The sequence below is a fragment of the Lampetra fluviatilis genome, chromosome 1 (genome assembly GCF_964198595.1).
Source record: "Lampetra fluviatilis chromosome 1, kcLamFluv1.1, whole genome shotgun sequence".
NCBI lineage: Eukaryota > Metazoa > Chordata > Hyperoartia > Petromyzontiformes > Petromyzontidae > Lampetra > Lampetra fluviatilis.
Window position 1 is genome coordinate 8,142,215 of NC_136275.1, and position 13,004 is coordinate 8,155,218.

The 13,004-nt window shown below is 41.6% G+C and overlaps 1 protein-coding gene across 2 annotated transcripts in view; it reads right to left on the reverse strand.

The window, feature by feature from the left end:
- The window catches only part of MRC2 (mannose receptor C-type 2), a 68,847-nt gene that overhangs the window by 5,465 nt on the left and 50,378 nt on the right, over positions 1 to 13,004 (reverse strand). For both annotated transcript variants that reach the window (XM_078855099.1, XM_078855107.1), the window contains 11 exons: positions 10,009 to 10,109; positions 8,924 to 9,072; positions 8,608 to 8,719; positions 7,838 to 8,019; positions 6,475 to 6,583; positions 5,216 to 5,454; positions 4,018 to 4,189; positions 2,753 to 2,902; positions 2,140 to 2,262; positions 1,286 to 1,462; positions 174 to 206 (listed from right to left, as the gene is read on the reverse strand). In XM_078855099.1, coding sequence (XP_078711225.1) covers positions 174 to 206; positions 1,286 to 1,462; positions 2,140 to 2,262; positions 2,753 to 2,902; positions 4,018 to 4,189; positions 5,216 to 5,454; positions 6,475 to 6,583; positions 7,838 to 8,019; positions 8,608 to 8,719; positions 8,924 to 9,072; positions 10,009 to 10,109 — 1,547 coding nt within the window. The remainder of the gene's footprint in view (positions 1 to 173; positions 207 to 1,285; positions 1,463 to 2,139; positions 2,263 to 2,752; positions 2,903 to 4,017; positions 4,190 to 5,215; positions 5,455 to 6,474; positions 6,584 to 7,837; positions 8,020 to 8,607; positions 8,720 to 8,923; positions 9,073 to 10,008; positions 10,110 to 13,004) is intronic.

A 13,004-nucleotide genomic window follows, 5' to 3' on the forward strand; every position in this document is an offset into this window, starting at 1 on the left:
AATGACAGCCAGAGGAGGGAACACACTTGGAGAGGAAGACCACCCACGTGATGGCACAATGATATCAGATCACGGATTGTGACATGACGGATTGCAACAATGTAGAGGAGCCTGCATCCAGCAGTGGATATATCTAGACTAACGATAACTTGCAACGAGTGAAAATAACTTACTTTTCATATGGGTGCTGTGATCTGAATCTTTCACTGCCAAAATAAAATCAATTCATTAAGCATCGCCGCAGTGAAATGTTCTTTTTTGCATGTATAGCCAGCATACTTTAACCCTTGTCCACTTCTGATATATTTTATGCGAGACCTCCATTGCTGCAAGTTGGCTAAAATATCATTTCTGCAATATTTCAAATGATGAGTAATTTTTTATTGTATATTATACAATCGTGCACCAAACACAATTGCATATGTTTGACATTTAAACACTACGTGTACAGGGCAGCAACCAAGATGCTATACTCTCCAAATTCAAAACCTCCCATGTGAGCATTAGATGTAATTTAATTCTGTGAATGCTACAGGCATTTACATTTACAGAGTTTAACGGAGTTAACAAAACTATATATGCTGATGCCTGTGACCTGTTATGTCTAAGGCTATGTATGATTTTGTTACAGAGGTCATGGCTGTCATAGAAATATTGAATTTGAACAAAGTGCATGCCATTTTGAAAATAGCTGTAGAAACACATTGTATGTATGTCCAACTTATTTCCCACCATACATAGCCAACAGTGCTAATCGGAGGTGCGCATGTACGAACATATGTCACACATTTCTGGTAGGTGACATCTGTGTGACCACACCCACCCCAACTTCAGCAAACATGCAAATGGACACGCATCGTTCACATACTGGTCCACCTCTCCCCATCACACTTCAATTTACTGCCGATATTTAGCGATTGCTCCCTCCTCAAGGTTATTATTTGTTTGCTCTTTCCCAAGGTGAAGCCGATCACACCCCTATAAATAGTATATGACAGGGGACAGTCTAGGAGAAACAACCCTATACTTGGGTGACTAAAAATAGGTGAGCACGACATAAATAATGCACCTTCTACTATTGTATCATTTTAAAACAGCATCACTGTGAGGAAAGTGAAGATAATGGCCCCTTTTCAGAAGGTTCCAATCGGAACCTGAATAAAGTTTAGTTTGTTGTCCTTCCCCAGGACATCTGATTAGCACGGTTGACTATGTACGGTGTGAAAGACGTTCAACATACATTTATACAAGGGGTCACCGAAAAATGTAGACACACAAACGGTACCTCGAGGCATCTTGCATATGAGGCCAAGGCCGGGGGTGGTGCATGTAACCAGCTCCCACTTCCCAGTATTTGTCACCATCCACGCACACAGATCGGCATCCATGAGGCCCTGTGGATCGCCGTGCGCCCAGTTGGTGTAGCGGAGCTGTGAGCCATCCTCCCAGCGCAGGTCACCAACTTCATTGAAGGGAGGATAACATTCATTATATGATCACCTATCTATGCCAACAGGCACACAAACCTGTAGTCTCAATCTGTGGTTCCCACACAGCAGCAAATTATACTTCTCCTAGGTCTCCGCTTCACTAAACCACACTGACCAACATAGTGAAGTATGATTAAAACCTAGATTTGAAGCTTTCGTGATTGCAAGGATTCATATTCTTTGGTTTTTTCGGTAAAGTCACGTAGGTAAAAAATAAAAATAAATGAAAACAACTAAATTAAATCACGACGTTTTGGGTGCAACACAAGCGGGTGCTTGTGTTGCACCCAAAACGTTGTGATTTAATTTATTTTATTTTTTACCTACGTGACTTTACCGAAGAAACCAAAGAGTATGATTAAAACCTCCCATGACTTACATCATATGACATTCATGAAGATTTGAATTGACAATGCGCTGTAAATGATTTTTTTTTTCTTGAGTATAAGTGAAAGAGATGGCTAAATGGCTGTTGATAATCACAACTTTACCACGAACAATAATTCAATCCAATTGAATTTGTATCACACTTCACTGAAGCGGGCAATGCATTTGTTTCTCCTGATTGGTATTGCATCCTCTTACACGTAAATCTGCTTACATGAATACCTTGAATCATTTATATTTAGACCATCAAGTGTACATGTACCATCAGTGTCATAGCTGAGGCTGAGCCAGATGCTTGATATGTGCTGTTGGTAGGGCTGCAGGTTTTCCCACACGAAGGTATTCTCCTGCTCATCCTGAATGGACAGTGGTTTGGCCTGGGAATCTGAAAGACATGTGTGTGCTTGTGTCAGAATACATGTCTTTGAATGAACACGGGAAAGGTACAAACATAAAGTGGTAAAAATAACCCACACAAAATTCAACTAATAATAATGAGCTAAAAAGTGTTGGCAGACACAATATTTCTCTGCCAAAAAGTTTTTATCTTAGAATTTATGTTTAAATTTTTGGTTGGGCCATGTAATAATATGGCCAAATTTGTGTCGTTAATATCCTCCACACCTGACAAAGCCAAACAAATATAATTGCCACGTAGTGTACAAGCATTTAGCGCTCCAATTATCATTATTTCAGCTAATCCACAATGTGCCCAAAATAAATATTGCTGTTTTCTCTTTGACTTTATATTCACCCTAATATCCACCAGAAATAAAATCTGTTTCATGATACTGGTAAAAAAAATATTTGTGTTTTAACTTGAAAATAATTCGAATATATCCATAAATGTATACGTTTCCTAGAGGTGTGCTTACGGATGGAGGCACAGGCTTGTGATGCACCATCCTGGTATGTGGTGCGCTCCGGATAGAAGGCGTAGCAGTTTCCACGAAAAGGCAACCAGGACGAGCTGTTGATGGAGTGCGGGCACTGCCCCTGGATGGCACTCTTAACGGGAACCGCTTCTAGGTACGTGACACAACGGAATACAGCCATAACTGTCAACATCCAAAACATAATAATCACTGATACATTGTATTGCAACGTTACAACTACATAAAATACATACTCTTTGGTGATTTCGGTAAAGTCAAGTAGGTAGAAATCAAATAAAATAAAACAAATCACGACGTTTCGATCGCAACACAAGCAATGTTCATCAGGTGGAACAACCACAGCAAAAAAATGCTGAAGTAGGCGAGAGAGCTGCCGTGGCAAGAGGTTATATAGGTAAGAAAGGGGGGAGGCAAGGGGGGAGAGAGAGAGGGGTGGGGGTGTGAAGTAGGGGAAGGGGGGCGCTGCGTGAGCGCTAGGGGAAGAGGACGTGAGGCTGGGGGGGGAAGTGGGCGGGGCTAGAAGCTGGGGGGGGGGAATAAAAAATCTACTGGTAAACGGCATGTAGGATGGAAACAACCACAACCAGTTAAGGCATTACCTGGTTAATAACATCCTTCCAATGATTGTTCAATTTGTATCCATCTTCTCGGTTGAAGTTATGTCTGTGTTTATATATCTGGATGGTTTCATGAACAAACCTTTGATAGTTGTCCGAAGGTTTTCAGAGTACCTTGGTCTCGGAAAAAACAATATCATGCGAGCCCACAGCGTAATAGCAATGGTCAGCTACGGCAGAGGTATTGGTTCTGCCCTGTTTCAGATCTGCCTTGTGTTCGCGGACACGGTCCGAGATCTGACGTTTCGATTCCCCAATGTAACTGCTACCGCAGACACAACTCAGTTTGTAGACTCCAGGGTATTGCATGTCAGGAATAACCTCCTTCACAGATGTGATTAGATCACGGATTTTGTGTACTCGCTGCGGTTGTTCCATCTGATGAAGATTGCTTGTGTTGCGATCGAAACGTCGTGATTTGTTTTACTTTATTTCTACCTACGTGACTTTACCGAAAGAACCATATAGTATGGATTGCTGCAGTCATGAAAGCTTAAAATCATTACTTTAAATACACTACATTGTATGGCACATTCCCCATATAATCTGCACTTCAAAGTCAGTGGCAGAAGTATGAATCACACCCGTATGTGAATCACACAGTGGCAAGGTAACCAGAGGCCTTACCTTGTCGACTCATGCAGATGGCACCCTTGAGGAGCGTCTTGCAGCCTGTCACCTTCCAATAGCTGTCACGATCGATATAGACGCAGCCCTCGATCGTCTGGGGCTCGCCTCGCATCCAGTGTGTGTAGGGAACGTGATCATCAGAAATCCATTCGTAGCCTACGCCACCTGACTGCGCATACATACAAAAAGCACGTGCATGGTCGCGCACATGCCAGTAGAAGCACGCACACGTTTATCAACAAACAAAAGTCTTAATGGTCATGGAAGTAAAATTTCGGGACTGGAATCATTGTAACATATACAATTACTTATTTATCTAGAAATGCACGCTGAATCCAATAAAACAAAATTTATAAGGGGTCTGCATTCTATGTGTTATATTAAGATGTTTACAGCCAATACACATCTAGGCATGTAGGAGGAAAATGGAGCACCAGCAGAAAAGCTACGGGTGCGAGAGGGCAACATTCTATTCCATACAGATGGGACGAATTATATTATTCCACACTTGCTGTACTTCCTTCTCCTGGTGAGCCAGAGTATGGCACACGACATTGGAAAGTATTGCCGAATATATATTTTTTATACGAGGTCAAGTCAAGAGTTTATGGAACAATCCCCATTCTATGAGATTTGTTTTTTTACATCAACCACATGGTCTCAAGGCGTGTTCTGCAGTGGGAAGAAAGAGTTGTGTATAATTCATTCCTGCTTACTACATAAAATTACGGCTACAGAAGCCATGGAATGTAGAACAAAATTAACATTCTGAATCAAGTGAAATTAGATGCACATATGAAAGCATTGAATAAAAATCAAGCCGTAAGATAAAAAAGTGTAACAACATGAATCTTGATTTTTCATTATTTTTTTCAAATATTTATATACTTCAGCCAACCCCATGACTGACCAACGGAGATTTATAGAGACAAAACGCATGCGATAACATCTTCATACTACCAAGTGTGTGCTTTCACATGGCTCACAAACAAAAACGTGGACGTGTAAATTTACACATTCTTTTCATACGCTAAAAGAGTAAGAAGACGTGTGTGTAAAGTTTTATCAACCTGGTTCAAACTGCCGTCAATAACTCTTCGTTGATGGACGATAACGTTTGGGGAGAGACACCCTGCATGTGCACAATACGGGATGTATTTTTTATAACGGAGGTGCAAGTCAAAAAACTCCGTACATCAAAGCTGGAGAGGCCGATCCACAGCGGCGATGCCACGCGGTCGAGCACGAGTGTGAGGAACGCCTGGTGTCGTGGGTCCATGATGCTGGCCAGCACCGTGTCACGGCGCTCGCACAGCCACGCCGCCTCAGGCCACGACAGGCTGTACAGCACCATCGTGTACGTTACATTATCCATCCGCAGTGTGTCCACAGCGAGCGGGTCTGGGATCGGCGACGGTGATGGAAGTGCCGGGTCTAAGATGTGCACACACCCGCGCAGAAAACCCTCGGTCATCGTGGAACGGAGGGAGGGGGGATTGACAACAGAGTCTATAATAGTCAGGATAAGAGTTATGTTTGACTCGTCAGGGGAACCGATATGTGAAAATAAGGGTAAAAAATTATTTACTCAGATAAATGTTCCAGCACTAATATGCACAATGGTAGGCAACAGCATAAGGCGAAATACTGAGGAGGAAGACCGGCATATGAGGTGCTTAAATGGCATGTGGCTAAGGACTAGTATTACACTCCAGACTGCAGGACTCCATCAATATTTGTTGATTGCTAATAGGCTGTAAAATCTACAGCGATTCATTGACTGGAAACCCTTTTAAAGCAGGCAGTTATTTGAGTGGGGAACAGTGTCATGATTCTAAACAAAAGTATGGAGGGTAGCTACCTGAGCTCAAGTGCATACTCTGCCGTCTCTGTTGACAGGCATTCAGACATGGCAGAATAGAATAAATCACGACGTTTCGGGCGCAACACAAGCGTCCATCATCAGTGTTGCGCCTGAAACGTCGTGATGTATTTGATTTGATTTTATACCTACGTGATTTTACCGAAAGAACCAAAGAGTATGGATTCCTGCAGTCACGAAAGCTTCAAATCAAGAATGGTAGAATAGTTTTCGATCAACAGCTCTTACACATTGGAGTTATTGAGGAATTTATTTGACAGGGCCGCCTGCAAGTATGCAGCAGATGTCAAGAGCCTGCTGTGGCAGCCATGGGTGCAAGTGGCTTGGGACCCAAATTAAAGTAACATGCACAATGGGTCCTAGATGTGATCAGGGTGTGCCTGGCAGGCCATCAGGCCATAACTAAAATTCCACGCCGTGCTGTAGCATGGAGACGACATACAGCCCAATTCCCACCCAGAATGCAAATAGGCACCCCTCTCGCACACCCTTGGTGAGAAAGGTTATTTAAAAAAATCACACTGAAAAAATAAATAATCGTACGTGAATAAAACAAAAAACATTGATTCTACCTTTGTATTTTTGGCAGATAAAGTTGTGCTCCTCCTGCACGCAGTTCCGGCTGTCCCACTTGCCGGTAAAATGGAGTGGAGGGCCATTCCACACCAGCACGCAACTCACCTGCATCACCAGCCACAACCAAAATAGAGAACAACAGCAATGTAATATTTTTCGATTTAAAGCTTTCGTGACTGCAGGGATTCATCTTCTTCGTTCTTTCGGTAAAGTCACGTAGAAGGGAAGTAATAAAATAATAAAAATAAAACATAATAAAATAATTCTCACGACGTTTCGGCCACAACGCAAGCAGCCGTCCTCAGGTGAAGACCAGGTCTGTCGGGGAGACAGCGTCTGAATGGACGCTGCTTGCGTTGTGGCCGAAACGTCGTGATAATTATTTTATTATGTTTTATTTTTATTATTTTATTACTTCCCTTCTACGTGACTTTACCGAAAGAACCAAGAAGAGCAATGTAATAGCATAGGTCATCACAGTTACAATTCTGAGTTGGGAATTGTCAACTGCTGCCGGTGGGTTAGATAATCTTAGGATGTGTGTAAACATAATTTGCACCATTGTCAAAAACACCATTATACTAATGCTCCACCACTGTATACCAACTGCTCAATGCTCTCCAGTTAAGTGGCAAAACGAAAATATTAAAAGTTCAATAATTAACGATCATTCACCTCGACTCATTAAACGTAACAGGACACAACGATGACTCAATGTAGATGTAGCCCAACTTTAAGGAAACTATAAACAGTAACACTTATCGCTGACATTACAATTAGAAATTGCAAAAAATCTCAAGCAGGCCTGATGGTTTCCATCATATTAGAAATGCACTTTCAATGTTGTCATCTTAAAATTCTCAATTTCAGGTCAAGAGGTCATTATGGCCAATGTCGGTGATGGGATAACACCCTCGTCACCACTTCCTTCCGCTATATCCTGTAGCAGAGTCAACACCAGGCCTCAAAGGCCTGCTTTTCCAGCTACCTACCATCTGGCTTTTTGTCTTCACCTTGGTCTCTGACCTCTGGGTGCCAATCCAAAATAATTACCCATCTTGCTCCCTGTCACACATGTATGTATGATTTACGTGGAGACTGATTTATGTAGCCGAAGTAGTGATTAATCCATCCGTTTTCAGTGGAATGACAGCCTTCCTTTCACATACATAATTGTCCAATTGTTCCCATCTCAAATTCAATCTGTATCGTCAAAGCTGTCCCTCCAAAAATTATATGTTTTACAAAGAAGCTTGCAAATGTTACAGGATTTCGATTCTCACAATTTCCAAAACTTGTTGCAACACTGCATATACTTAAACCTTTATGTCAAACACAAAATGCACGAATGATACGTACAAAGTCAATCTTGTCATTGCTCCCTTGGTCTGCTTTGTCTGTCTTGACCCAAGCAGGGTGCATCCAGTTGGTGAATGTGACATTGCGTTCTTCCAGCCATGTGAATGCTCCCACGCTCGCACGCACATGCAGTCCCACCCAGTAGCTGTCTTGTCCCGGTGCCAATTTCAAGATGATAAATGCTGTAAACACACATTCACAGATGTGGCACAGTAGGAACACTTGCGCCTTTGCAGCAAGAAGGGCCTCGGTTCGATTCCAGACTTTGGCACCTTTATCGTTGGAATTTGTATGTTCTCCCCCAGTTCGGAATGGGTTTCCTCCATATTATATGAGTTTTTCCCATAGCTAAAAAATATACAATGTAACCGGTTTTGGACAAATATCTGAAGAATTACCTAGACATTACTCAATTGGGATTACACATATAAATATCGCCCCATAATGCTAAAGCTTGGCAGGACCCTCCTGAAAAAGAGTCGGAATTCAGCAAGGCTTTTCTGGAGAAAATAGTGTATAAAAATAACAAATTCACAAACATGTCTGCAAAGCCCACATGTTTGTATGCAAATCTGTCACTCAAGCCCATCACAACATATAGAGTAAAAAAAAGAATATAAACACCGATTGTATTTGACTACCATTTTACATAGTCCTAACGATAAAATTCCACTTTATTTTCTCATATGCATGTTATTGTGTGCATTATGCAAGACCTGCAATAGAGTCAGCAAGTGTGCAGAGGTTGGTTCACTAGGACAGACAGGCACCTTGCTCGAGATGGTTTGCAATGGTGGCCAGGGTTGCATCCTGGCTCTCGCAGTACTCCTTAGCACCCATCCACGTCCTGGCCTGCCCAGGCCCATCCACAAATCCCAAGCACTGCACCACACAGCACACGCCAAGCACACACACACATTGTCGTCTCTCCAGTCAACCTAATGGACATTTTTTTATTAAAATATTTTAATCTGTTACAAACCAATGCCTAAATAAACGCATTTTTAGAAATACTTAAAACCATTTCCAACAATGGATCAAGTTGCAGTGAAGAGTGCGCAGCTGCATGCAGCACTACTTGGCCACCTTATCTCCAAACACATGCCAGCCATCAGGACAGTTCCCCCAGGCCGACGTGGCAGGGTGTAGAGGAGTCATTGGAAATGACATTGTGACATTCCAGCGCTTGCACACTGCTGGGAGCTTCATCCCACAGCGCATGTCCCCCCAAGTACCTGAGAACCATCAGAACACATCCCCGTCAACGACAACACTCTTGCTATCTAATTAAAACACAGTTAGGATTTGGTAATGTTGCATTTGCAGTGGTGCACAGGCCACTAATAACAACACAAAAAGTTAACACATTTGTTATTGACATTGCCTAAATACGATTTCAAAAACAATATGGATATAATCAGGCAATGTCCTATGAAGAAGTCGTTCCCTGAAACATTGCCTATTGTATATTTATTTTCATTTTTAGCCACTGTTGTTGACAAATGTGTTGAGTTTTTTTTATATTTCCTATCTAACTATGTCCTTAACAATGGTATCACTGTGTTTAAAGATGCAGCGTTATCTATTCAACATCTCGGCCCGTGGTTATTTCCATTGGCAGCCCCTATCCAGTGATGTAAATTCCACGTTCATGAGGTGGAACCTAGACTCTCTGTAAGACAATTATGAGCATAAAGTGGGAATAATTTTTACCAAACATTGGACATCATGATAATTGTTTTTTTACCCTTTATCTGGTAACAAAACTGACACCTTTTTTACAAGGAGTCATGTTTGCATTGACCACAATACCTGCGGTCGGAATGCAAACAAAAAACACAACTCTGATAATGTATGCACTGTCCTTGAAATTGATTGATCCACACCCGAGACAGCTTTTCTTAGAGCCTAGTCTCACATGGTGTTGGACCAGATGACGCCAAAAGGCGCACGTGGTGTAAAAAAAAGGTGTCAGTTTTGTTGCCAGATAAAAGGGTAAAAAACCAATTATCATATTTTGCTACTGGCAAAGGAGGTTCCAATGGTGTAAATCGACAACCTAATGGCAGCACTATCAAACGTGATGCCTAATTTTGTTTTGTAAACAGTTCTATGTGCAAAAGCCGTTATTGACTGAATACACATCATCATATTAAAAGAACCGGCCTCACCCTTGTTGGCAGACATGTAGACGCAGGTCTGGAATTTGCGGGCTGCATTCGGTCTGCTGTCTGCCCATGCCATGAACGTCAACAATGAACCATCCGACCACCTACCCACACATAAAAAAGGGACATTACTGTCTACTGCCTTGTATGCACAGTGACTTATGGAAATAATTTCAGAGATTTGTAGAGGAACCAAACCTATATATGCACTCACTCCATGTTAGATTGTCATGTTGTTTCATGATGATAAATGATATTCATGATAAGTGGGTGACTCCCCTTGGCTATGTCACTCTTGATACTGGCTTTATGATTTTCAGGGATTCACATTTCACCCGAAGTCTTAAAAGTGCCTTTGGTACTGGCAAAGGAGGGCCCATGACGAACGAACATTACATTACTATTGTGTCAATATCGCACAGAGAGTGACCGCTCAAATTCTCGCACGCTCATTCATGAACGGAATCTAACTATGAAGCAGTACCATAAATTAAGCTGTAACGTTCACGTATGCTGTTGACTTTCTGGTGACAGACGCAGCTTGTGAATGTGGGGGTGCCCCTCTGTATCCCTGGTCGGACAAGCGTGGGGCAATGCTCACCCAGCCAGTGGTGGAACCTGAACGTCGCGTGAAGGCTACGGGACGAGCACAGCACTCCAAAGCTAAACTCACACCCTTCAGCAGCTTCGTGTAAAACCAAGTACGTAGATAAAACCGTGCTCATCATTTGCACTTTGCAAGAACGTGCAAATTGGTGTTTATGTACTTTTCCATATCACAATTCTGGCTAATCGCCTGATGAAGCTGGTTGTAGTTTACAGTGAAATGTCGTACTCGAAATGTAAATGTTGTGGGTTTACTCTCCAACACACCGGTGTGCTGAAGTAGTAACTAATTGGCACGTTTTGTTTACTGACAAACCTTATTAATTGGCTGTGTCGGGTGGTGGCAGGTTTAATGACACATTTATATTTATGCGAACTAACTCAAAAACATTTTTATTATGGATTCATGATCATATGAGCATTGGTTGTGAAACAATGTATACTTAATGCCTAAACAGTGGAAATGTTTGCTGTAAAGTATCATGATCAGTGTTTGGAATACAGTATAAGGATTTGAATGTGCATTGCTCACACTCTTATACCATGTGCAGTATGAACTCTCTGCAGTTTACATGTTTTTAAATTATATTTTTAATGATAGAAATCCTTCAATGTGCTTCTTACATTGATGGGCATATTATACAAAACAAGTAAAATAAAAGGCCCAGTTCCTGAAGTGTAAAAGTCTGTATTTCCACCCGTTTTATTTGAATTATGGCCCCTTTTCTGGACAAAAATTGTGAAATTATTCCCCATTATGCATCCCAATGTGTTCTGCCACGTCTACAATGCTTCACTCCAAGCCTACATTATGTACAGTGAAAATAACCAAATTGTGCAGGGCTAGGGTCGGAGCCAGGATAGGGCTGCACAATTGCAAAATTGTTCAGAAAATCTGTACTGAAAGCTGCACACTATGGCTTTAAGGTGAGTTTTAATTAGCGGTGGTTAGGGGATAAAACTTTTACACATATTGACAGGAATGGTTCTGCACTTAGTAATACAATTCCATACTATCTTGGCACACTCTGACAATGTTTTGCAGAAGTAATTATTTCCAAAAGATACTCTCTATTTATTATAATTGGTTCTTTACCCTTCTATCTGGCAACAAAACTGACACCTTTTTACAAGGAGTCATGTTTGCATAGACCGCAATACCTGCAGTCATAATACAAACAAAAGAACATAACTCTGATAATGTGCACTGTCCTTAAAGTTGATTGATCCACACCCGAGACAGCTTTCCTTGAGCCTAGTCTCATATGGGTTGGACCAGATGACGCCAAAAGGCGCACAACTCAAAGACAATGCACCATCAGAGTATGAGAGCTCGGGGCAAGCATCTACACTATGGGAACCTCATTTGCCAGTAAAAATATGATAATTGGTTCTTTACCCTTCTATCTGGCAACAAAACTGACACCTTTTTACAAGGAGTCATGTTTGCATAGACCGCAATACCTGCAGTCATAATACAAACAAAAGAACATAACTCTGATAATGTGCACTGTCCTTAAAGTTGATTGATCCACACCCGAGACAGCTTTCCTTAGAGCCTAGTCTCATATGGGTTGGACCAGATGACGCCAAAAGGCGCACAACTCAAAGACAATGCACCATCAGAGTATGAGAGCTCGGGGCAAGCATCTACACTATGGGAACCTCATTTGCCAGTAAAAATATGACAATTGGTTCTTTACCCTTCTATCTGGCAACAAAACTGACACCTTTTTACAAGGAGTCATGTTTGCATAGACCGCAATACCTGCAGTCATAATACAAACAAAAGAACATAACTCTGATAATGTGCACTGTCCTTAAAGTTGATTGATCCACACCCGAGACAGCTTTCCTTAAGGAAAGCTGTCTCGGGTGTGGAAAGCTGTCTCGGGTGTGGACCAATCAACTTCAAGGACAGTGCACATTATCAGAGTTATGTTCTTTTGTTTGTATTATGACTGCAGGTATTGCGGTCTATGCAAACATGACTCCTTGTAAAAAGGTGTCAGTTTGCCAGATAGAAGGGTAAAGAACCAATTATCATATTTTTACTGGCAAATGAGGTTCCCATAGTCTCTATTTATTGTCTACAAATTGATAATATTTTTCGATTTAAAGCTTTCGTGACTGCAGGGATTCATCTTCTTGGTTTTTTTCGGTAAAGTCACGTAGAAGGGAAGTAATAAAATAATAAAAATAAAACATAATAAAATGAAACAATTCTCACGACGTTTCGGCCACAACGCAAGCAGCCGTCCTCAGGTGAAGAATGAGACACTTCAAGCTAGGAACTTACATATAAGCTGGGTTGGGGGTGGTAGAAGAGCGCCTTAACAAAAAGAATGTGCATATCAAGATGAGTTTAGCATATACATGGGAAATGCGCAGGG